Here is a 27,488-nt window from a genome sequence, read left to right as displayed (position 1 = left end):
GAGGCTCTCCCGCAGGAGGCAGCGTCCGCACCCCAAGGCCCAGGCCAGTCGGGTCCGCCAACGGGCACAGCCGGCCTATTCGCACATCAGCCTCCGCAACCAGATCCACAGCGCCAGCAAGGGCCGACCATCGCGCTCCGTCACGTCCCGGCGCAGCAAGGAGGTCCAGGCCAGTCCGCCCCGGAGGCTCCGAGCGGGACCACCGCACAGGATCGACAGCACCCAGGATCACCGGAGCAACGGGTAAGTGTCCGCAAAGTGTCCGCAATACTGAAACACAGCAAGGAGGGCTTCCCGGGGCAGGAGAAATACAGGATAAACGAAGAGAACAGGCGGTTGAACGGAGCCGAGCTAAAACGCGGCCATCTCGGTCGCGAGCTAGGCTCCTCCCCCAAAATTAGCTGTTTTGGTATGGTTTAAAAATTCCCAAAAGGGTTGGGGGGCCGGGAATCAGGGGCTGGGGGATTAGGGATATTATGGTCATCTGAACCTAATAGTTTGTTGACATGTTTCAGCACCTGTACTAAGGCCACTTGGGTCCAGGGCTTTCATCAGGACATCACATACACACTGCCTCGGATTCACAATCCATTACACTCTGAAGGCATGCAGCACTATCTTGCATGCAAGGTGAGTTATTACTTGCCTTTCAGTCGCGGTAATAGGTCTTGATTCATATGGTAATAAACAGCTGTATTGTCAGCAACAGGTATCTCAGAGGAAAGCAGAGAATCACATTTTTTCGTGATTGTACTTTGGTGGGGATCAACCATACCATCTCACTCTGTGTCATACCTCTCGTACACATATTCTTAATGCAATCATGCTATATTCACACAAATATCAGTCTGTGAATACTACATGTAATCCCACTCCGTGTGCTTTGATAGTTTTCATGCCAAAAAAGCATACAGCATTCCATGCTCAGTGCTGCAAGTATTGTGTTGTGGTGCAATCTAACTCCTCAAATGGGACTTAACCTACTCTAGAATCTGCAAAGCCACATTGGTGGTGGGGGTAATATGCCCCTGTAGTCACACACTAAAGGTGGTTTGAAACATCGGTAGAAGGATATCCTCCCCCATGTTAGGAGGAGTACAGAGAAGATGAAACAGACATTAGAAAATGCAGGCATTTGAAACAAGAAAAGTTATCCCTGAAATTTGAGGGGGGAACGCTTGCTTTGTCAAGGGTAGCATGCTGCTTTGTTACTTACCCCAGCTCGCCCTACTGGTATGGAGAGGACCAGGCATAAATGGCTCCTCTACGGTATCTCTGGGCGTGCCGCAGAGCGTAAGTGATGACGTTGGTGGTGTCGTAAAAATCATGGGAAATGTAGTTCCATGCTCATTGGTTGTGGGAAATATAGTCCATCCTATGAAAAATATATTTTGGAAAGCTCATAAGGGACCAGGTCTTTATTTGTGGTATTCTGCATAAGTTAAAAAAGCCCTTCTGTGGAGTCATGAATAAAAATATGAGAATGGAAACAAGCAGACGTGTAAAAAATTAGATCGCACCTCAATGCAACGCTTGTAACACTGAGCATGGGATGCTGTATGCTTTTTAGGCATGAAAATTAGCAAAGCACACAGAGTGCAATTACATGTAATATTCAGAGACTAATATTTGCCTAAATATAGCATGCTTGCCTAAATGCATGAAGAACATGTGCACCAGAGGTATGACACAGATGGGGTCACTGACAGAATATCGACAGACCGAATATCGACGTCCTATCTCTACGAAGGTAAGTACAAAAATATCTAAACCAAAATATCGTTGTTTAAAATATTGTTGTTTATAATATCGTTTTTTAAATGTCTTAAAAAAAATATAACATTAATTAAATAATAAATATAATGAATAAAGACAGAATTATTTTAAAAAGTTAAAAATGATAAATTTTAAATGTAATATAAAAAATAAACATACATATTTATTTTTCTCGATATATATATTAACTTAATATTAATACATCATTCTTTTATTTTAATTATGAAATATTTGAAAATTAAAATTATAAATACATATATATATACATAAACCTGTAATATAAATCTAAAAATAATATATATATATATATATATATATATATATATATATAATAAATTAAAATCTTAAAATTAATATTTAATTGTAAACAAATATTTTACACTACATTAACTATAACAGTAGGGAAAAAGTTGGATAGCATAGGGGATAAAATTCGATTCCCACTCCAGAGAGTGCAATAGTAGGGAAAGTGTTGGATAGCGAAGGGGAATAATTTACTATTCCCACTCCAGCAAATGCAACAGTAGGGAAAGTGTTGGATAGCGGAGGGAAATAATTTAGTATTCCCACTCCTGAAAAATAATTAACATTAATTAAGAAATAATTAATTAGTCAACAATAATTTACCTCCCACCATATTTTCCTATTCACACCACCACCAATAAGTAAAATAATACACAATTACCAAAATTAATTAACAATTAATGAATAACAATTAACAAGCAATTTAAAAACCATCAAATAAATTATATAAACAAATTATTAAAAATGTTATTAAAATTAAATTACTTCCCACCCACAACATACTCCTTAAAAAATCACACAATTAACATTTACCAATTAATTATTAATAATTAATATCCAATTAATAACTAATTATTAAAAGAAATTGAACACAATTAACAATATAAAATATTAACTACATAAATATTAATCAATTAATTATAATTAAACTACTTCCTACCCTACTCCCCTATAAAACCACAACCCGCTCCTAAATAAATTACACAATTAACATTTACCTATTCAAAATTAATAACCAATTAATAACTAATTAATGAACACAATAAGGGGCTGGTGGCTCAGTGGACTAATGCGTCTACTGCTGGGGCCTGTGTTCGACCTCATGGTCACAGGTTCAAATCCCGGCAGGTCCACTCAGCCTTTCATCCACCTGAGGTGGATAAAATGAGTACCATTGAGTTGGGTAACAACAAGCATCTGTTATTCAGCGCTAAGATATCCGTAGTGGTGAACGTCCGCTTTACAAATACACGTTATGTTTGTGTTAATTAACAATATAAATGAGTAAATACATAAATATTAATTAATATAATTATTAAGTATAATTAAATTACTTCCCACCCTACTTCCCTATAAACCCACTCCTAAAAAATGACACCATTAACATATTTACCAATTAATAATTTATAACCAATTAATAACTAATAACAAATTAACAAATAATATAAATTAGTAAATTAAATATTAATTAATTAAAATGATTAATTAATTAATTATGGTTAAATTACTTCCCACCCTATTCCCCTATAAAGCCACAACCCGCTACGGAACTAAAATGCAATATTAAATTTTTATAAAATTAATAACTTCTAAAAATTATTAATACATATAATTAAATTACTTCCCACCCTATTCCCTTATAAACCCACAACCCGCTACAGAACAAAAATACGCAAAAATGACTTAACATCGAGTTAATTCCTTCTAAAAATTTCAAACATACATTAGAAAAATAAACTATACTTTTAACACATATCCTAAAATACAGAACACTAAAATAAATGTCGATATTATTAACAAAGATATTTTGACTAACTATATTACTAACTTCGATTATTAACAAAAACAATATTTCTTACCTGCATGTTGATATTCTGGTCAACGATATTCTTTTCAGGTCGATATTGTGTCACATCGATATTTAAACATCAATATTATGGCATATCGATATTAGGACTCTATACAGACACAGTGAGATGGCATGGTTGATCAGCACCAAGGATGTACAATCACAAACAAATTTGATTCTCTCCTTTTCTCTAAGATACTTATTGCGGACAGTACAGCTGTTTTATATCATGGGACTCAAAACCTATTATGGAGACTGAAAACCGAGTAATAACTCACCTTGCATGCAAGATAGTGCTGCATGCCTACTGAGAGAATGGACTACGAATCTTGGACAGTGTGTATGTGATGTCCTGATGAAAGTCCTGGGCCCCAAGTGGGGTAAGTATATGGGCTGAAATAGGTCCACAAACTATTAGCGTCCGAGCACCATAATATCCACACACCCCTGCTTCCCCCCCACCCCCCCCCCCCTCCAATACCCAAACAGCCTTTAATAAAGGGAAACTGAGGCTGGTTTGAGATTGTTTGTATCTGTTTAGGTACCCAGCAATTAAAATATCCCAAGTACTCCCTGAAATATAGTCAAGCCCATCCTGTGTTTTAGGGGCCAGATAAGATCCGATGATGAAGCATGCCACTACTAGGGTGGGTGAGGGTATAACAAAAGCAAAGGAATCTTTCCATTTTCTCAAATACCAGCAGGGTACTGTTATAAGGACAGCCTTAATTCAGGCAGTGGACCCCCATTTGTATTTTTTAAGTTATTAATTGGCCAACATTGAAGTTTGCTGCGACATTAGGGAGGAAAGCAAACTGGGTCCTCAATAAAGTAGGGTGGTTGTACACATGGTGTGCCAACGTGATCGCGACAAGGGAGACTGTTTTCAGCATCAATAACCTTAAGGAGCAGCTGTGCACATGTTCGAAGGGTGTGCAAATTAGTGTCAACACCATCTTAAGGTTCCACTGGCACGTCAAAAGTGTTTTGGAAAGAAACATTTGTTTCAACCCTTTAATGAAAAGCATCACAACTGGTGATTTTAAACAATGATGGTTGGTGTGGTAAACACAAAGGGGTTGAAAAGGCAGATAAGTAACCTTTCACTGTGCCCACTACAAAATGTTGCTGGGATAAGGAGCGAACAAACAAAAGAACATCTAAAATTTTGGTTGGTGTCTTGAATGCCACACCACGCAATACATTTGTTTCAGTATAGTTCGACTTTGTGGAATGGAGTCTGGAAGAAAGGATAAAATCAACCCTTCGGTCAGCAGTTCAATCGTACTGAAATCCCACTTTTCAATCTTCATGCCTCAAGGTGTAAATTGTGGGTATTCGTATACAGACTGCTGCCCTATTGCTGTGAAAGGAGGTCGCCCCCGAAGAAGAGGCCTAATCGGAGGACACATTCTCAGACTTAAACGCTCTTCTAATCAGATAGTGCTGCAGGAGAAACTCCTCTATAAAGAAGCTCTTGCCAATTATCATAAAACCCTAATCGCACAGGAAAAAAGTAACTATTATGTCGCACAGATTGAAGCTGCGAAAAACTCCAACAAGCAACTCTTCCAAGTAGTCACCGAACTATCTAGTTCCGCATCTACAGCTGTCCCCGTCCCCTCTGTCATTGTGCGACTCCCTAGTGAACTACTTTTTTGAAAAAGTAAATAACATCTATTCAAAATTTGCATCTCAGATCAACCCCATAGACCTGCCTTTCATAAAGGAAGCCCCTGATCATTCGCTAGCACAATTCGAAAACACAACACTAGACCAAATTGTTAACATAATGTCCTCTGTGAAATCAGGTTCAGCCTATGATCCTTGCCCGCCTGCTGTGCTTAATCAGGTCTCTGAACAAGTGGCACATGTTTTGGATAATATTTTTAATACTATGTTCTCTTCAGGTACCTATCCAACCCCCTGGAAGAAAACCATCCTGAAACTTTTATTAAAAAAATCACATTTGGACTCCGAAAACACCAAAAATTACATGCCCATAGCCAGCCTACCATTTCCGGCTAAAATCGTAGAGAAGATAATGAATACCCAACTCTCGAAATTAATAGAAGAACATCATCTACTAGACGACACTCAATTTGTTTTCTGCAGAGGGCATGGAACTGAAACCGCGCTCATTAAGGCGTCGGAAGACATTAGAATTATCCTGGACCAGGGCAGGAGGGCAGTCCTCATTTTGCTAGACCTTTCAGTCGCTTTTGACACGGTTAATTACTCCATCTTGATCGACTTTGTCACTATAATGGGCATTCAGCTTAAGGCACAAGACCTGCTGTCATCTTTTTTCACCTCACGCACCCAGTCGGTAAACTTGGCACTTTCCATTCTGCCTAGCTAGCCCTCCCATGCGGTGTACCACAAGGTTCATCGCTGAGTCCGACGCTCTTTAACATCTATGTGTCGGACTTAGCGAGAATCATCAAATCACACTGGATGGGCCTTACATTTTATGCCGACGATACACAACTGGTACTGACAATAAACAACAGTGACAGGGTGGCAGCTAAATTCCAAGAGGGCATGCTGGCATGAGTAGCTGGATGGCCAGCAATTGCCTTAAGCTGAATTCTGACAAAACAGAGGTTATGACAGTTGGCAACCTGTCCCCATCCCGGTCTCAGTCCTGGTGGCCTCCCACTCTGACCCCCCTCCCCCCCCCCCCCCCGATTCCAGTCACTAAGGTCAGGAATCTGGGCGTCATATTTGACGATAGATTGACCTTTGCACATCATGCCCATTCAGTGGTCTCTGCCTCATTTTACAAATTGCAAATGATAAAAAAAATCTTACCATTCCGCCCTTTGAATGCCGGAAAAACTCTGGTCAGTACTCTAGTCTTGTCCTCTATAGACTATTGTAACGGGCTATTTGTAAATGCACAAAATAAGGTCACTCAAAAGTTACAATCTGTCCAGAACGAGGCAGCCATAATGTTATTCAAAACTCCTAAGTTTAAGCCAATATCTCATGTCATCAAACAGTATCACTGGCTCTCTGTGAAAAATCGCATTACATTTAAGGCACTGTGCATTGCCTTTAAGGCCTCGCATAACTTTGGGCCTCAATTTCTAATAAAGGAGTTAGCTGTGTACACTCCTAACGGGACCCTTTGCTCTGCCACTGTGCTTCTGATGAAGGTTCCTCTCGTCAAAACTGCTACATGGGGCGATAAGCGATTTATCGTCTTCACTGCAAAACTTTGGAATTCACTTCCCCTACACATTTGATCATGTCAGTCTCTGCTAACCTTCAGAAAAATGTCCAAAACCTGGTTATTCAACCAATAACTCACTTCACCAGCAAATGCCGTTGTCCGCAGCGCCGAGACACCCTCGGGTATTTGAGCGCTTTATAATTCTAAAAAATAAGTAAATAAATAAATTGGTACCACACTCTAGTGGGTCAGTCTGGGGCAATCAAGATGACCAGTCCCCAATCTGTCGTGATCTTCTTCAGAGCCTGAGGCTCGAGAGGCATCAGTGGGAAAGGTGTACAGGCGTCCCTCACTCCATTCCAATCGGAATGTGTCTGATGAGTGCCCCTATGGGAAACACTAGCATGCAAAATTGCTGACAGTGCACTTTTCCTGATGGTGTTAAATAGATCTAGCCGGGCTTCCTTCCCCCATTGTTCAAAGATACTCTGCACCACCACAGGATGGAAGCACCACTCCTGCCCTGCTAGATGACAGGGACCCTCTCTGGTGTTTGGCAACCAGAAGGACGTTTGTTGTTCTAGCTGACTCCGAAGGGTCAGAGGCTTCTGACACAGGGCCAGGACCCCCACTCTGCCCTTCTTGTTGCAGTACCATATGACAGTGAGGTTGTCCAGGAGAATTTACACTGCCTCCCGTTGATGGACTGTAGAATTGTCTGAAGCTCCATCAGGTTGATAAGGAGCTCGCTCTCGTCTGAGACCAGAAGCTTTTGATATCCCTAAATGAACACGCCTCTCTCCCAACCTAGCAGTGAAGCATCTGTCACAACTGTGAGCTCTGAGTAAAGAAGTGAGTGTGTCTGCATTAGGTCTAATTGCCACCTAAAAGCCACCACTGCAGATGCAGAGTCATCTCCCTTGAGACAAACAGGTCTTACAGACCATTGAAAGGCGATTCACCCTACCCTTTGTCGTCCCTGTGTTAGAATGAACCTTCGAGGACCAATTGACAATCCTTAGCCCTGCCATTGCATTTAGTAGAATCCAGGCATACATGGATGATATATTTTGCTGCATCCTGCCTGTCTTATATTGCCTGAAGTATTGAATCTGTGAGATGTTCTAGTACAGCTGGCAGAGTCTCGCTGCTCATGTCTCACAGAGCATGTGTGTACCTGCCCAGTAAACAGACTACATTTATTAAAGTCTTAGCTTGACAAAAAAAACATTATTTCATGAAATGCGTCGATCCTTTTGGATTCCCTATCCGGAGGATTATTCGGAAAGGAGTTAGAATTGACCTTGCTGGTGAAAGCCAGCTTAATAAGACTCTCAGGTGTAGGGTGCTTGGTTAGAAAGTCCAGATCACTGGACGCAGGCTACTGGCTGACTAGTAGGCAAGAACAAGGCTTGGACCATGTAGCCATCTAAGCACAAGTGAAGAAATCACGAAATAGTAGTAAGGACAAAAATGCAATTTCTTTCAGAATGTTGTTTTTTGTCTTATTAGAAGGCGACTGTAGATCCAGTATCTCAGCTGCCCTCTGTACCACTACTGCAAATGAGGGACTTTCCTCTGTTAATGACCCACATGGAGAGTCAAGCTCCATTTCAGGGAAGTGTCTAGCCACCTGACATTTTGTAATGCAAGTAGAATCCATCATTGGTATCCTGAGGGAGGAGTAGCCGATCACCTTCTTTATCAGTGTCCTAAGGGTCCCTATTTGTTGCTTTATAGGGTCAACATTAGAGCCAACAAGAGTGTGGAACTAATGCTGGTAGTTTCATTGTGATCGCGGAATCTGGTCAGATTTGGACACTAGAACACCCTGCTTTTGTGATCTTGTAGAGCAATATCTTTCGAGCTTGGGCTGATGTTGGTTCTAGCTCTGACATGGACAGTGGTGTCAGTGGAGTCAGTATCAACATTGGTGTGGTGGGAATTTGGGTAAATCTTGTAGCTAATGTGGAAGACTGTACCAGTGTACTGGTATTTGAGGCGCCTGCAGCTTAAGGTGGCCCAAAGGTTCACCACAGTGAGCTGTAAAAACATTACAATTGTGCAGCATGGCCTCTTTTGTGGCTATAATCTGCTGCTGTTTCGACAAAATTGGGTAACTTATTGCACGTTGGAAACATATCAGTAATCTGTTCTGAAACATTGGACTTTGAAGGGGTGTAATGTTCATCTTGATGCCCTTGTGCCTTTTCTTTCAAGATAGAATGTAGGGATGGGGTTGAGTTCGGCTTTGCATTTTTATGTTTGTGCTTGGACTTCAGCTTACCCGCATACTTCAAACTGGATGTAAATCGTTCATGCAAGCAACCAAGCACAGAACTGGGACAGAAACTGCACCTGTAACTTGGATTTGTAGCAAGACTTTAGCATTGTGTGCAATCTGTTCTTAGGTTTGACAGTGTAGAGTTTATACTCCAGGACCTGGATCACCCTCTGGTGCATGAGGGAACACATATCACATGACTGAAGATTGTTACTGAACCCCGGGCACCATAGACACACCTTATGCCGGCCCATGACTGGCATCTGGTTTCAAAACAATTGATTGACGGAATGCAGAACAAATCTAAACATTCACCGCCTGACAAGAGATCTGGGTTAAATCATCATTCTTTTGCTCACCATGCCACCCCAGTTTGGACCTGGCCACGTGCAAATCGGTCTCGGCCCTGTGCCTCATGGGAATAGTCCAGCCTGACCTGCCAAGCCAGGTCCTCCCTGGACCGGAAACAAGCATCCTAGGACCGGTTTCGGAGTTTCACCCCTCTTCAGCCAGGATACCTTGATTCCAGTGGCACAGTGAGCCCAGGACCCACGTCTGGGCATACCTGGCACACTTAGAGCAAGAAAGCAAAAGACACACAACTGATGGACAGAATGCCGAACGAATCAAAACATTCACCCCCAGTCAAGAGATCTGAGTTAAATCCATCATTCTTTTGCTCACCATACCACCCCAGTTTAGACCTGGCCATATGCAAATCAGTCTTGACCCTGTGCCTCATGGGAACAATCCAGCCCGAACTGCCAAGCTAGGTCCTCCCTGGAACGGACACAAGCATCCTAGGACCGGTTTCGGAGTTTCAATCCTCTTCAGTCAGGATAGCTTGATTCTAGTGGCACAGTGGTTTCAGCGTAGCTTGAAGTCTGTTTGTGGCGTTGCATCCTACCCTGGCACACTATCTAATAGTTTTGGAAACTGACAAAGTTGGGAGGAGAGCTCCGGTTTTATGTTGAAAGTGAGAAAGATACTGATGTCAGTGTGTAGGGGTCACGCTTGTGTCCTGCTCTATTCCATCACTTACGGGGCAGTGGGGAGCCAGTTCAGAAGAGCATGACGCCACCTGCCTCTGCACAAGAGCACGGAGGTTGAAGTTCCCAGGGCCCAGGTGCCTGGATTTATTCTAAAGGTGAGGAATCTGCTATTAGAAGCATCCACCAGAACGGTATTTCACCACTGTGGCCAGTGAGGAGAAAACACTCACACTTGTTTCTCAAGCTTTGGATACAAAAGCAAGTGACAACTTCAGCGGTCTATAGAAACGTTAGAGATCGGAGTGAAATCTGCTAAGAAACAATCCAATTATTTTTTTCACTAAACTTGTATTGTACTTTTAGCAGCCAACAATGGATATAAATTGTTGATTCTGTACCTTTTTACTGTCATTTTGTGAAAATAAGCAACTTTTGCTGGTGTTTTACTAACCGTGCATTAGGTTTGGCGGAATCTGCAGCATCGAACCTGTGGTCTCATGAGTTCTAGACTTGGACAAAGAATCTCACTCAAAGATACTGGATGCTGTTACAGAACAGCCTAGTTTAGTGATTACCGAAAAGTATACCCACCTAGTTATGGCAGATACAATTAGATGTAGTCTTCTCACATGACACAAGTCATTTTAGCAAATACCACCATATTTCAGATGCTTTGCCTTATTTTAAAAACGAGCGAGGTAAATATTGTTGCAGAATGTCAGAGAACTAACTAGACATGTATATATTTTTAGTGGTCCTTCCAGAGAAATTGTAAGGGCAGTTGCACACCACAGATGCTGTTCGCAACAGGCTGGAGAATACATTTATTGCAGTGACCATTTATGGTTGTTTTTCAGCCTGAAAATAAAGCCTTATGACTACTTGTATCACTCATGTGCATCCCTTTTTATGGATCATTGAAAGGAACCACTCCTGCAGCCCTCGACAGACATGTAAAAATAAAATGTTGCGTCTGAGGATGACATTCCTTCTAGATTACAAAAAAGCATGAATTTATATTAAGCGAAAGTGATTGTTTTCTAACTATATGCTTTCTAAACTGTGCTGCTAATGGTTGCCTCGATTGCAACCTATTAATTTCTGCTTGCACTACAGAGGTTGCAAAGAGTGAATTATCTGACTGTTTTCAATGAGGCATTGTGTGGGTGTCTGTCAACAGCCCAAAAAAGACCTTGGTTTTATAACAAAAAAAGAGTTTGGCAGGCTAAGACCCTAGCGACTTGTGAAAGGTGGTAGGTGCCCTTTAATTTCTAGCGCTAACAGTCTACGCGTGGTGCACATTTATTTAAATTAATTGACGTTCAGTTCTGATAGTTCCCTTAACCAGACTCTACAGACTTTGTATCATCTCACTGGATGTGCTTGTAGTATTTTGGTGCACGAAAGGCAGCATGTGTGCAGTTCAAGTCAAGTCAAAATACTTTATTCGGCTACCAAAAGCCATAAAAGCACAAAGTTAAAACATATAAAAACATTGTAAGGACTATCACTACATTAAACGGAAAGAAGTGGTATACATGCCTGTAGAAGGGTCCCTATCATACACATATTACATACACAATAATTAATCACATGTATCCAGTTGTTTTTATGAGCAGGAACTATTTGCTCCCACCAGTCCACCTACAGCTTTGTAAAAATGGTAACTACAGTAATTTTATTCCTCTCCAATAGAAAATGAAAATGCTTGACAAGGAGAGACTTCAGTTTGCGGCCAATCAGGTGGGCTATCCTTTCCGGGGTTCAAGAGAATGGTTAGTTGAGACAGAATCAAAGCAGTAATTAAGGTCAAGGTTATATGAATAAGACCATCATTTTTTCTTTCAATATTATTATTAGTCCCTGTGAAATTATTTGCCTTTATACAGTATGGGGTGGTTTGATGTATTTTATGTCAAGGCCCCTAATTACATGGACATGGAAAGTGGGATAACAATTAAACACAAATGCTTGTGTCATTCAATTATGTATGAAAAGTGGTATCATGTTCTTCGTTTTAAATGCTTTTGATACTGTCTCAGGTGACCTTCTGTCTCTTGAAATATCTTATATGCAACCTAAAACATAAATGTCTCAAGTTCGGCCATTGTCAAACGTGCATGTCCTTGCTGTAAGTCCTGTGTTTTAGTCAGGTGTTACATGTCATCAGTGTGTTTGCTCCAAAGTCATTCTGACCCACAACCCACATCCTGTCAGTCCGTCATGTCATCTTTACTGATTGTTGTCGCCTCAGTATAGTAAAACCTCGTTTCCAGCATATCCTGCGCGGACTTATCTGCTGCCACTGGTAGCCTGTAGCGGGTTAACACCTATCACAAACTACAAAGTGTATTCAGACATCTTAACTGCCAAACTTACTTGACTAACATAATATCAGCCATAGGTTACCTGGCAGCAGTTTCACTCACAGAAATGTGTTTTACTATTTAAAGTTCAAAATATTTTTAAAAGGTAAATCTCAAGATTTAGCAAATTAGTGGTCTGGGAGAAAAGACGTTCATTAAAACAACTAAGTTTAATTTTCCCTTGACAATCATTTGAACAATTTAAATGTCAACTTGAAATTGCAGCAATATTATTAAGAAACAGGAAGACTTATATTTTGTGCATTTAATGTTAGCTGGAGAGCTACTGCTTGTTATCTTGCAGTGTTTTAAATGCGTCTCATTCATCAAATTACACTTGCTCTTTTTTATCAGACCAGTGGATGTTTGCATGGAATCTTTAATCCCTGTGCAGATGTAGAAACCTCTGCGTTCCTATAGCAAGCATCCTTACCAAGTTTTTCTACCTCATATTTGTTGAAGCAGAAAGTGTTTGTTACTTTACCAGGTAGGCAAGGAATGCATATGGTGCCAAATTTGCACAAAAGAGTAAATTCGGCACCACCAAGATCAATGATCTCTATATACGTCACTGTGAACAAGGAGAATACAAAATCTCTATACATGTTACTTTGTTGAGGCCCATTTGTTTCACAAATGCAGACTATCTGGAATACATCGGAGTACAAAGTCTTTTGGTGTGTATCCCAATCTAACCCATATGTTTGACATATCTGCCATATCCTCTAAACAGAGGTCAGGTCCTGGTTGGTGTTGTAGATGCATACAGGCTGCGACACCACCAGCACCTGGGGAATTTTGAAAAGAGATATGAATGATAATATCCTGGAAGGGATTTTTTTGTTTGAGAGCGGATGAATGTTTTGAAAAATTTGATGGCTTGAGTAAATGCCTTCAATTTCTGTTAGGTCTGTTAGTCCAAAGATTGCTATACCTCTCTTTTTAGTCGGAACGTAGCTGTAGTTCGTCTTGGAAAATTCTATGACTGGAATTAAGAAGATGGAATCTATAATTTTAAAGACGAGCTTACCTCTTTTCAAATGTGTGATCTGGATCAGGCAAGGACAACCAAGAGTTTTTAGCATATTTCTAATAATATCAAAAAACTAACCGATCTGAAGTTTCAACTAGGTTAACAAATATTCTAGAGGGAAAAACCTGACACCGGCAAACGGGGTTTCGAAAGTACAATGGTTTAATTGCAAGGTATTTCTGTATGCATGGATGAAAAATGCAATAGCTTTCCATGATCCTTCACAGATGATTTCATACTGCTTGTCTTGTGCAACCAAAAGGTTGGCCGAGAAGAGCTAATGCCACCTTCTTACTGCTGTGCGGTTGCCTGTTCCAAACCATGCAGACAAAAGAGTTTTGAGGCCTGTGACAGACATTTTTAATCACTCTTGGATCATGTTTGGACGTGTGGCAAGTGCAGTTGTGCGCACTTGCCATGTAATGGGTGCATTATTTTGTGGGACCTTATGGCTGCCTGCGTGTTTTGACTTGTAGCAGCTCATCATCCTCCATCTGTTAAATGGCTCAATCTGTGTGATGCATTTCACTCTTTTGTTCTTTTACTATTTATTTTCAGCAGCCCCTTTAATCTTTACAGTGTTATCCTTTAATTAATGCAGCTTCACAGGGAGGGTATACTGAAATTTCCAGATCAACAAAGAAAAAACAGTATCTTGTGTGTTGTCTACTGCAATAACTGAGGTCCATAGCCCAATCAGTCAACCAGATTGTGAGGAACTTTATAAATGGTGTGTGTATCTATGCAAACTCACAGCATGAATTTAGGCGCCACCACCTATGAGCTGTATGATTGGAAGTAAAACATATCCATATATTTATTTTAAACCGTTTTACATTCGAAACTATGATTATACTAGTGGAGGGTTTGACTCATCAGTGAAATTGCCACGGATGGTGGGAGGCAATGTAGTCAGTTACTCTAATACCCATGAAAGTGGCCAAACTGATGAAGAAACTCAATTTTGCACCCAGAAATATATAATTTTCTTCCAGAAAAAAATACTTTATCTCTTGCAGCATATTTCAGTGCAGAAAGAAAACATAAGGTTGCTCAGATAAGATGATCCAACGCTGAACAGTGTACATGATTGGAGCTTTTCTCATAGACATTAGCTGCAGGACTTAATAACGCTCATTAGATTTTAAAGTGCCGTTCTAGGATAGGATAAGAAAATAGTAGTGGGGTGAAATTGAGATTAATATTGCATACAAGAGAATTCACATCTAGCAATGAATTTAATTTTGGTTTACAAGTTCAAACTTGATATCTTCAAAGTGTGTACCGAAACATCCAAACTATTTCTCTATGGTTTAATTCATTGACCCTAATTGCACTCTTCTCTGCGGGAGATGACCAGGATATATTCCAAATGAATTATTGACTGCTTGCCAAGAACATGTTCTAATGTGTGAGAGTATGCTAGCCACGCTGAGAGAGAGAGAGAGAGAGAGAGATTACAGATGCTGAATATATTTTTGATGATCATTGTCGCCTATTGTATACCTTTAGTTCCTATCTAACAAGCCGCTTGATGTGTCTGTTTTTTTAACGGTGTCTCTTACAACTAGGATGGGCCTGTAGTTGTTAATGGAGTTAGATCCACAGTGATTTCCATTGCACGTTCATGCCATTGTTTAGATATTGGATAAGAATTGCTACAAACCCAGGACATTGTGTTTTGTGTAAACAAAGGCATCAATCCAATGCAAATCTGTATTGGCTCCATCCTAAAAAAAGCTATCCAGCCCCAACCGTTACGCCAATACATCCCTGAATGTAAATAAATGTATTTCAACCTTGTTTGGCCTCCTCATTGCGGTACATCTTCAATTCCTCTAACGTCCTACAGGGTGTGCTTCGTTGCATACCTTGATGGGTAAATACTGAGAAACACAAAAATAAGTAATTTTTTTTTTTTTTTTTGACAATCAATTTTATTGAGTTTTGAATTTGACAACAAACAGCACCATTCAGAGCTACATAGTACATTAGCAGGATAGGGGAAAAACACATCGCAATGACATCAAGATCACAGAAAGATATCCAGAATAGCATATCCACGTGCACCTGGAGAGCGGAGCACAACATCTCATTCGTCGAGTACCCCAACCCATTTCCCCCACATGTGATGAAATTTCTCGGGGCACCCCCTGGCTACGTATAGAGGCCGCTCCTGCGCAGCACACCAGTCCATCCCCCCCCCCCCGGCGCCAGCGCCTTAGAGTGGGAGGGGCGGTGTCCAGCTAGTGAGCAGCGAAGTCCCTCTTGGCAACCACTAACGCAGTATTGAGGAAGAGCTTCTCAGCCCTGGAACCATCCAGACCGTCGGTGACGCCCAGCAGAACACGCATGGGATCAAGGGGCACCTCCCAGCCCAGGACTCCTGTCAGTTCTTGTGTTAACAAGTCCCAATATCCCTGAATCGCATTGCATAGCCACACCATATGATAAAAGTCAGCGCGGGGGTGGGAGCAGCGGGGGCAGTTGGCATCGGGCCAAAGCCCAGCGCAGTGGAGACACAGGGGTGTAAGATAGGCGGCGTGCAAAAAATAGACTTGGACCAGGCGCAGTCTTGCTGATACCACAATCGTCCTAGGGACCATCAGGGCGTCTCTCCAATCCTCATCCTCTAGAACCCCAAGCCAGCCCTCACACTTCTCTCAGAGCAGGGAAAGGGAGTTGGGGGTATTGTTGACGAGTGAGCGGTAGATCCGAGAGACTCCACCCTTCCCCAGATCCATGGTCAGGACATGCGCCTCAGGCGGGCTATATTCGGGCAGAGACGTGCCATCTGGAATGAGGGAGTGAAGGGCGTGGCGCAGCTGTAAGTAGCGAAAGAATTGAGAGGGATGGAGGGAATTCCTGGCCTGTAAGTCTTGGAAGGATCGGATATGGGTACCACTCCAGACGTCACCCAACAAGGATACCCCAATGAGGTCCCATTATCGGAACCCTGGCAGGGAGGCAACTTCGCAAAGCCTGGTGCCACACCAAAAGGGAGTGTAGCGAGTCAGCCTGCCCACCCATTGAGTATGTCGTAATGATGCATGCCAAGCCAAGAATGCTCCACGTGTGACCTCGGGAAGAGCACGAGGAACCGTAGCCCCATAAAGCATCCCCTGGATAGAGGAGAAGCCCAGGATGTGCAGTTTTTTTTTGGTTTTTTTTTTTTTTTTAGTTTTATATAGCGCAAACTAGACCTGAACCGAATCAGGTATCAGAGCGCTTTACATATTTTTCCAGTTACGTTACATTTTACGTTTCCAGTTACTTTCATTTTAGGCATGGGGAGATTAAGTGATTTGCCCAGAATCACAGGAGGTTTTGGCGTCGTTACCGAGACTCGAACCCTGATCCCCAGGTCCGAGGTCGAGCGCCCTGGCCGTTAGGCCAACTCCTCTCCCCAAGTTCCAAGCGATACGCCGGGTCGGACCAGCCGCCATTAAACCAATCGTGGATCATGAGTAGATGAGTCGCTAAATAGTAGAGGTAGAGATTCGTCATTCCGAGACCTCCATCAAAAGGTGGGATTCGGCATTGGGCCAGGGCCAGCTTGGACCTCCAACCCCCCTCTCCCCCCCCCTTCCCCCACCCCCCAGAGGAATTTCGTGGCCATGCCATCCATCTCCCGGAACCAAGATCTAGCCAAGGAGAGGTGTGCGTTCTGGAGCATGTACAAAAAGGGCGATCCTGCCCAAAGGGTTCAGTGGCAGCGTGCGCCACGTAAGGAGGTCGGCGCGGATCCACTTAACCAGCGGGGTGACGTTGAGCTCCCATGCGAAGTCAGGAAGAAGGGAGATCCAAATCCCCAAGTACTTGAAAGACAGCCACCGAAGCGGAATCGACGACTGCCAATCAAAGCACTCGAGTGAGAGATGCAAGGGGACGAGGACGCACTTGGACGGGTTAAGCCGCAGGCCGGATACTTGATCAAAAATGGCCAGTGCTCGAAGGCAGCGAGGTCCAGAGCGAGCAGGGTCAACCAAAAACAGCAGCACGTCATCGGCGTATAACGCAATCTTATCCTCTTCCGCTAGGCCGGGCCCCCTCCAGCCAGTCAGGGAGTGGTCGCTGCAGACAAGGCAAGCGAACGGCTCCATAGCTAGAGCAAAAAGGATCGGGGAAAGAGGGCAGCCCTGCCGTGTACCCCCCCCAATGGGGAAGGGGCGGGACAACGTGCCATTAACGAGGACCTGCGCTCGGGGACGGCGATATAGTAACCGCACCAGATTGCGATAAGGAGTGCCAAAGCCCATCTGGTCCAACACCGATTCCAAGCAGCTCCAGTCGACAGAGTTGAAAGCCTTCTCAAAGTCAATAAGGAGAAGGGACAAGTAGGGTGTCAGCAGGTGTCGATTCGCAAGGGCAAGGTGAAGGTGTCTGATACAGTGTCTAGTCCCTCGGAGAGGCATAAAGCCGCATTGGTCAGGGTGGACAAGTTGAGCTAAATGCGGGCGTATGCGATTGGCCAGTATAGAATAAAACTCCAGCGGGAGTCCGTCCGGCCCAGGAGTTTTGCCAGCTGCCAAGCGCGAAATAGCGTCAGACACCTCAGGGGTAAGCGGGAGATCCAACGCAGCCACGTCAGATTCGCTAAGGCGCGGAAGAGGGAGCTCCTCCTGTTGGAGGAGGTCAGAGAGCGAAAGGCCAGGTGGCCGCACCGAGTATAGAGTAGCGTAGTAAGAGGCAAAGCATTGGGCTACAGCCACCGGCGCACGGTGGAGTGTTCCGCCCATGTCTGCCATTTCAGGTATGATTCTGTTGGCCATGGGGTAAGTGGCGAGGCGATGTATGAGCTTCCCATTTTTTGACTCCCCACCCATACACTCGAGCCACAGACGAACGCCAAAGAAGCTTTGCAGCTTCCAGGGAGGTCTGTGGAATCTCATCTCTTAGGAACGCCAGTCTCCGCTCCTGGACTTCAGATCTGTCCCCGGGGTCCAGCGCCTCAATCAGGGTGGCTTGTGCTTCCAGTTGTGTTAGCTGGGAATCACGTGCCTCGTGGGCGAGTTTCAGCTGGCCTTTGGCGAACCCCCTAATAGTGGCCTTACCGGCCTCCCAAAGGGTGCGAGAGGAGGACACAGAGCCCCGGTTAGTGGCAAAGTAGGCACAGAGTTCAGCACCAATGCTGTCCTTGAACTCCTCGTCTTGGAGGAACCAAGCATTGAGTCGCCAGAGCGGCCGGGAGGATGGGGGAAGGGCCCCTACATGAAGTAGCACTGGGGAATGGTCCGACAGGCCCCTCGAAAAAGTAAGTTTTAATGCTTAAATTATTCTTAAACGTTGCCAGTTGCATTGGACACATACTTTCATTTGTTTGGACATGATGCTGAAAACAAAACTATCACTTTGATACATGTATTACTATACTTAGTATTTTATGAAAACTTACATATTGATTGGCTTAAAAATAGTATATTGCAAGACTTAAAAAATTGTAATTAGACTAATGAATAAACACTATTGACTTTGTTAAAATACAGAGTCCCAAGCAATAGCAAGTGATTTGTGTGGATTGATCCAACAAAACATGTTAGTTTAACAGGCATTTTAATTCGGCTCAAACTCACAATTACAATTGGTTTCAGAAAAACATTTTTGGCTCATCACCTAAAATATACATGTTTCTATCTTGGTTTTATTTAGAAGACCAGTTATATTTGTCTTTTGATCCAATCATAAGGCCAATTGCTGATTTATTTTAAGACGATAAAGATGAGAGAAAGTAAAGTCAAGTAAAAGAAATGTAATGTTTTTGCACATTAAGTAGAAATCTTTAACATATTGAGCTTCGTTAGTCTGCATAAGCTGGGTTAATGTTTGGGGCCTTTTTAATAACTTTCAGTGATGTTAAAAGTAGAAAAGGATGAAGTTAAATGTTTCAAAGATTAGCTTCTACCAACTTTCATTCAGTAAAACCAGGCTTTGTCCACTTTTGCAGTTTATCATTCCATGGTTGTTTATTTCAAGAGCAAAGTTGACCCAGAGGTCTGAAGGGACAGGCCATCATTCAAGCACCTACACACCATGCATCTGTTGCACCCACTTTGATATTGGCAAATCCATATTCACTCCTATTTTAGCATGGTTCTTTAGACCCTAAGAATCCTATGACGATCACTTTAAAGATATATTTTTTTCTAGCTTTGCATACAATCTTTGCTGTTACAGCCTTTAAAGTGCTTTTCAAGCACTGTGTTTTTCTGGTATGGTTTAAGATGTTACCTAGATATACTGTTGGTGTATTTGTAATTCACAGGTATACTGGATTAATACAGTTCTTAAATGTTGCAAACAATTTCATAGACAAGGGGCTTCTCTAGTTGTACTTAAATCCATATCTTGATTTGAGGTTTGTCTTCCTTTTAGTGGGTATGCAATTCCCAATTAAGTTGTGGGTATTGCGAATGTCTGTCTTGTTGTTCACCGATAGACATCCTAGGAGATACACTATTACATGCATCACTTGAAAGACATATTGAGATTTGACACAATACTGTCATGTTCAATATGCAGACGTAAATTCCAAATTTGTTGGGACGAACAAGCAAGGATTACACCTGTTGGTGCTGTTTTTAGGGTCTGAATAAACGTTTCTTAAATGGTCTGTTGTAATTACTATATTATCCTTTTTAGGTATATTCTTAATCATAGGATAATCATAATTATTCATAAACATGGAATGTATCTGCCTAATGGAGGAATATTGATACTTTTTTTTTAATCAGAACTTTCTCCTTCTATATATATATATATATAGATAGATAGATAGATAGATATCATTTTGTAAACATATGTACATATCGATAGGCAACATTTCTTCCAGCAGGTCCATTCCAAATTGAAATAAACAAGCATCTTGCTTCAGAGCACTTTTTAATCTCTTATTGAAAGTGAAGAAAATGGAAAAAAAAAGGGATCGGGAAGCCACCAACCTTGTTAGAGGAATATTACACACTGTTATTTTGAGACAAACAGGGTGGTTTTTTGCCTATGCTCAAAACTGGGCTTTTTTCAAAGCACACTGACAGAAAGGCTTCATACCTAAGATCCAATTGCGTGACAGTTCCAAGAGTAGTGTTTCCACCTTGGATCCAGTTGGATACCTGTACAGATTCGTCATCCCCCCACGTCCCATTGCCACCATTCCTGATTCTTTTGTCAGTCAAGAAGATGGTAAAGGTTAAGACACCTTTTTCTGTCAAGATCTGGTTTAATGTCAGGGATTTAGATGCTGAGACACAGATTGTCCTCATTTTCAACGTTAAGAGCCTCTACATTAACGAGTAGCTTGATGTCAAGACTGTGCCCTTTCAACGTCTTGGAGAGTCTGGGTAGCCCGAAGCCAGATCCCTACCTAGCAACTCAGGAACAGAATGCTGCACGCAATGTCAGAAAACAAAAACATTTAAATTACCTACGTTTTCGGCAAGTATATAAGTACAGTAATCTAAAGTAATTCTTTGTAGCATGCCGCCTAACTCAAATGTAAAAAATGTTTTGTTCTATGGGCAAGAGGAACCAATTGCTGTACCTGCAATCAATTTTCTGTTTGGTGATTCACAATTGTTTAGTATTGAACCATAGAAGCCCTCAAAGTCCTATGGATTCTAGTATTCAGTCATGCAATCTGCATTTATTTTCCTGGTGTTTGGAAAGTTAAGGTGCATTTAAATAAATGCCAATAAACAGATCTTGGTTGTTATGTTTTCGATCACTGAATAAACATTAACAAACCAGAATTTTATTGGCAAATTTTCAATGCGTAAATTTCCCTGGACGTTCAGTGGTTTGTGTGCAGTATCCATGCCGGTTACTATTGTTTACACCAGTGTACCACTGCTGTAGTCACTAGTCACTCCATTTAGATAAACAAGTTACTCACTTTGTAACCTTGGCTCATGGAAATTAGGCTGAGCCATCTAAGCATACTCCAGGAGACATATTTGGGTTTGTAACTCGAGAGCAGACGGGACCTCTGCAGATTTTTGATAAGTGGTCCCATTACTGCCCTACAGGCTGTGTATCTTCAGCATCTCCACCATTGGTTGACTTGCTACCTTGAAAGTGCACCTTTAATTTCTGTGCATACCTTTTATTGTTTTTATCTATTCTCTTGTGCTGGGTTCCAAACGTAAGGCTTTGTTTTTACTTTTTAGTGGTACAGATGCGGTCCTTCTTTGAACAGTTTTCCATGCTCGCCAGTAAATCAGTGCTTGTTTTCCCTTGGAGGAGATCATCCATAAACTGTCATGTTGCACAGTATTCTTAGACATTTTAATATTACTAGTAAACTGCCCTTGATCTTGAGTTCAGAGGTGCTGTGTCATACCCTGTTGACCACAGTTCTATATGAATATCACTGTTACATTTAGGTCACTTGTCTTGCAAATGATCCAGAAAAAGATCTCATCAGCCAGTGGGAAACTGAGAGGGTTGTGTAAGGTTACAGTGTTAATAAAGAAGTCACTTGCCATCTTTAATGCTATTTCTATTGGATTCTCTATCTAACTGCAGTTTTCTCACCTTCTGAATATCCCCGGGCTCCAGACTGCGTCCATTGAGTTTTCTTAGCAGACCCCTTGTGCGCTGGTAGATAGCATTGTGTGGCTCCGTGTTTGGTTCGCCCTGCCCTGGAAAACCACCACCTCCCCGCATCAACGTGTGTGTCTTTCTGATATCTGTCCATGCCATTGGACGCTGAACCCTCAGCAATCAGATTTGACAATGTGCAGATCTCAAATTGGAACCTTTTTAGAAAAGCAGGGAAAAATAGAGTCTAGTCCACAGTACGGGGAGGAGTGAGGGCTGGTGAGGATTGTGCAGTTAGAGTATCCATCAGAAAGTGTTACAGAAGATGCATAACTTGTTTTTCTGTTGCAATCTTTCAACCGCAGATTCCTCCCCTTGTGAATTGATATCAAAGTAATCCTGCCCCATGCGGTGGGTCTGTGGAATGGCTCAGACGAAAATGTCCTACAGGACCGAAAGGGCAGAGTGCCCCTCCCGACGAACTTGACTATCCAGGCAGTATGCTTCATGATTGTATGAACTGATGCTCACCTCCCAGGGTGACAGATTTCCAAGACGATTCAGAAAAGGGGGTGGTGATGGACAGAGCATCTGAGTTAAACAGAACACTCATACCCAGTCAAAAGATCAGGGCTTGATCCATCACCGTTTTTTAGCTCACTACACCATCCCAGTTCAGAACCTGGCTATATGCAAATTAGTCTAACCCTGGCCCAGTGCATCATGGGAACAAGGCAGACCAAACTACCATGCCAATTCTTTACTGGAAAGGAAACAAGCTTCCGGGGACCGGTTTCTGGCATTGCAGCCGTCTTCGGCCCGGCTTGCTTGAATCCTGATGGTGCAGTGAGCAAGGGACTCATGTCTGAGCATACCCTGCCACTCCTATAGTGGCCAAAACGATTGAGAAAAAGGGGTGGTGATGGACGGAGCATCTGAGTTAAACAGAACACTCATACCCAGTCAAAAGATCAGGGCTTGATCCATCACCGTTTTTTAGCTCACTACACCATCCCAGTTCAGAACCTGGCTATATGCAAATTAGTCTGCCCCTGGCCCAGTGCATCATGGGAACAGGGCAGACCAAACTACCAAGCCAATTCTTTACTGGAAAGGAAACAAGCTTCCGGGGACCGGTTTCTGGCATTGCAGCCGTCTTCGGCCCGGCTTGCTTGAATCCTGATGGTGCAGTGAGCAAGGGACTCATGTCTGAGCATACCCTGCTACTCCTATAGTGGCCAAAACGATTCAGAAAAGGGGGTGGTGATGGACAGAGCATCTGAGTTAAACAGAACACTCATGCCCAGTCAAAAGATCAGGGCTTGATCCATCACCGTTTTTTAGCTCACTACACCATCCCAGTTCAGAACCTGGCTATATGCAAATTAGTCTGACCCTGGCCCAGTGCATCATGGGAACAGGGCAGACCAAACTACCAAGCCAATTCTTTACTGGAAAGGAAACAAGCTTCCGGGGACCGGTTTCTGGCATTGCAGCCGTCTTCGGCCCGGCTAGCTTGAATCCTGATGGTGCAGTGAGCAAGGGACTCATGTCTGAGCATACCCTGCCACTCCTATAGTGGCCAAAACGATTCAGAAAAGGGGGTGGTGAACTGGGATGGTGCAGTGAGCTAAAAAACCGGTGATGGATCAAACCCTGATCTTTTGACTGGGTATGACTGTTCTGTTTAACTCAGATGCTCTGTCCATCACCATCCCCTTTTCTGAATCGTTTTGGCCACTATAGGAGTGGCAGGGTATGCTCAGATGTGAGTCCCTTGCTCACTGCACCAGTAGGATTCAAGCAAGCCGGGCCGAAGACGGCTGCAATGCCAGAAACCGGACCCTGGAAGCTTGTTTCCTTTCCAGTAAAGAATTGGCTTGGTAGTTTGGTCTGCCCTGTTCCCATGATGCACTGGGCCAGGGACAGACTAATTTGCATGTAGCCAGGTTCTGAACTGGGATGGTGCAGTGAGCTAAAAAACGGTGATGGATCAAGCCCTGATCTTTTGACTGGGTATGAGTGTTCTGTTTAACTCAGATGCTCTGTCCATCACCACCCCCTTTTCTGAATCATTTTGGCCACTATAGGAGTGGCAGGGTATGCTCAGATGTGAGTCCCTTGCTCACTGCACCATTAGGATTCAAGCAAGCCGGGCCGAAGACGGCTGCAATGCCAGAAACCGGTCCCCGGAAGCTTGTTTCCTTTCCAGTAAAGAATTGGCTAGGTAGTTTGGTCTGCCCTGTTCCCATGATGCACTGGGCCAGGGACAGACTAATTTGCATGTAGCCAGGTTCTGAACTGGGATGGTGCAGTGAGCTAAAAAGCGGTGATGGATCAAGCCCTGATCTTTTGACTGGGTATGAGTGTTCTGTTTAACTCAGATGCTCTGTCCATCACCACCCCCTTTTCTGAAAGATTTCCAAGACAGCACTCATGTACCAGCGTGCTAGTACCAGCCTTGGGTTTTGTGAAATGAGCTCAGAGGCCTTCCTGAGGCTGTTTCATGGCCAATCCAGAGCAAATCTTTTGCAAAGCACATTCCATCTGGATATGATACTTTTCTGTGCTGCTTTTTCCTTTTTTGTCTCAGAGAACCTCACAAAAAGCTGATTATCAACCCAATGGTCTTCGTGCCACTGATGCTGAGGCTCAACGCTCTCTTTGGGTCCAAGAGATGGAGTCTTTTTTTCTCACTTAGAGGGACGAGGTGGAGCAAACAACTCCGGCTGTCTGATAGACTGCGTGATGTGGAAAGGCTTCACCAGTTTTGCAAAGAACGCTTGTCCTTAACACTAGCTTGTCCGGAAAGAAGGCAGCATGAGGTTGCTGGAAAGAGAATGCTTGCAGTTCACGTACATGACAAGCTGACATGATCACTATGAGGCACACAGTCATCAAGGTTAGTAACCTCAAAGGGCAGCTGTGCATAGGCTCAAATAGGGTGCACATCAGAAATGTGAGATCCAAATTCAGATCCCACTGGGGCATTACAAAATATTTTGCTAGAACCATGTGGGTCTGCCCTTTTAGAAAATGCATCACAACAGGTGATATAAAAAGAGTTGGCTGATCAGGTAGTCAGGTAGTCATACAAAAGCTGATAAGGCTGACAAGTAACATTTAACTGCAGCCACAGCAAGGCCTTGATGGGCTAAAGGCGGAGAAAACATTAGATAACTGGGCTAGCAATGGTTAAATGTGCTGAGAAAAACACCAAACTTCTCCCAGCATCCAACATATATGGTTTTGATAGGGGGATGCTTGGCTGCCTGAATGATTTCACTACAATGGGGATATCCAAGGTCAAAAGCAGTTAACTGTTGCAGCTCAATCTTCAAGCATGGTGGTGTAAATAGTCCTGGCTCGGGTGCAGGACCCTGCCTTGCTTGTTTGCGAGAGGTTCTTTTTTAACAGGATCGAAAGACTGATGCTCATGGCCAGACAATCTGGGTACCACACTATACCGGCTCAATCTGGAGCCACGAGGATGACTTAGGATCGGTTGTTCCTGATCTTCTTGAGAAGTTTGGAGAGGATAGTTAGAGGCTAGAAGGTGTACAGGAGTCCCAAGTTCCGTAAAAACTGAAAGGCATCTCTAAGAGAGATTCGCATTTGGAACTCCAACGTGCACACTATTTCAGATCTTCCCACCTTACCATGACTATTGCTATGGTCACCTCCAGGGCAGGATGGATCCAGTGCGGAGCTGCTTGACACGAACTACTGACACGTGCAGGAATTGCTGAGAACAATTTCTGGATCCAGTCTGGTGCCTGGGGGTATTCACAAAGTAAAGAATCTGCATTTCGAAGTATCTATCAGAATGCATATTTTTGAAGCTTCCACGTGAATAAGAAAATATGCGGTTAAAAATGTAGTAAACTCAGATTATTTAAAAGATTGTGTACACCTTAACTAAAGGATGCAAATCTCAAATAGTTCTAAATAATTACATTTCTGCTGACCATCCTTTTCTTCGTGAACTTTTTTCTTTCCACTATAGCGCCAGGCTCTTGTATGTTCCTCTCTTTCTATTAGTTGATCTCGCTGCCACCACAGTTTACTGTTTAACACTCTTTCGCCTCTGGTAGCAGAACCTGTACCTTGTCTTTGATGTTCCCAACTCTCCTAAGTCCTATGTTCACTATGTGTTAACTTGCAAGATTCTGCCTGTTTCCCCTTTCCCTCCCTGCTTCCTGTACGCTGTCCCTTTTCAAATGTTAAATGTCTACATTTCTGAAATGGTTTACTGTTGCATGTAGTCTCTTATTGTTTTTGCATGAGTCATAAAATTGAAAGGCATATGAGTAAAATTGTTGATAGTAATCTTGATAATATTGAGTTGGAACATGGAAGCAAATAAATAAGATGCTTATTGTTTATCTAAATTAGATGACGGCTACAGAGGAAAGGGAAATAGGCCTAGCTTCTCAGAATAGTAAAAGTAGCATATTGGTGGATCCCACCCTCCGGAAGCCACACATTATTATGATTGTTTCACTTGAAGCAAGCACTGTTTTGCAGCAGCATACCACTATTGTTGGTTCCAAATGTACATGAAAGATTCCAAAGAAGAGAGAATGCTAGCTCAATAGCATATGACTCACTACACCTTTCATTGTGAATAAAAACCTGGAAATGTTGCTTTTAGAGACTTGTGAAGTAATAACTAGTCTAAAATAGGAAAATCTTAGAGTGTAATTGCCAAAATGTGGTACAGTCTCACCAATTCCAAGTCTGCCTTATAATCCAAAGAATACTTCCTTTTTATGGTAAGTAAATATGCTGTGTTTTGTGAGAGAAGACCATGTGATCTCTTATCCCAAATGTTATTAGCCCTGTTACAGTTGACTTGGAGCACATAGAGGTAAACTGATGTTTAAGGCATCTTATGCTGCCTTACCTCATTGTCGAACTTTCCTGATGAAGAAACCTCTAATACTATATAAGAAAAAAGCGGTGAAAAAAATAATATCAATCAGTTTAAAGTCCAACGAATAGGATCCCTATCAAATATATTGGTATTCTGGTTGGATGATGTCATAACCTTGCACTTTCATAACCGTACCGGATTCAATGATCTCCCCCACACACAGCACATTTGATTAATTGGTCCCTTTGCAGTATGATGTATCAGCAACTCTACAAATAGCATCTAAAAATATATGTTAGTCACTAACCCTCTGGAGTTTAAAAGTCCATCATCACCAGGGAAGTGAAATGGCCAAAGTACCCTGCCCTGTGGCTCAAATCGCCTTCAGGGGTCGCAAGGCGAAATGTAGCTGCTGTACATCAGTGAACACTATTGCAAATCTTCCCACCTTTCCTTGACTATTGCTATGGTGAAAGTGAAGTTTGGCTTAATTGTCACAAAGGATACTGTCTCCGAAAGTAAAATGCTCAAATTGCAGTCACCATAAGACATTCAGCAGAATGAGAGTGCTCGTG

At 42.6% G+C, this 27,488-nt stretch overlaps 1 protein-coding gene across 2 annotated transcripts in view; it reads left to right on the top strand.

The window, feature by feature from the left end:
* Positions 1–27,488, top strand: part of ZDHHC16 (zDHHC palmitoyltransferase 16) — a 203,678-nt gene that overhangs the window by 127,639 nt on the left and 48,551 nt on the right. The window contains exon 7 of one of the 2 annotated variants that reach the window (XM_078643579.1): positions 11,799–11,846. The exons of the other annotated variant lie outside the window; for it this stretch is intronic. Coding sequence (XP_078499705.1) covers positions 11,799–11,846 — 48 coding nt within the window. The remainder of the gene's footprint in view (positions 1–11,798; positions 11,847–27,488) is intronic. 2 annotated transcript variants of the gene reach the window in all.

Source organism: Lissotriton helveticus, chromosome 5_1, assembly GCF_964261635.1.
Source record: "Lissotriton helveticus chromosome 5_1, aLisHel1.1, whole genome shotgun sequence".
Lineage (NCBI taxonomy): Eukaryota > Metazoa > Chordata > Amphibia > Caudata > Salamandridae > Lissotriton > Lissotriton helveticus.
The sequence above is the reverse complement of the archived record's forward strand: the minus strand, read 5'-3'. Positions and strand labels throughout refer to the sequence as shown.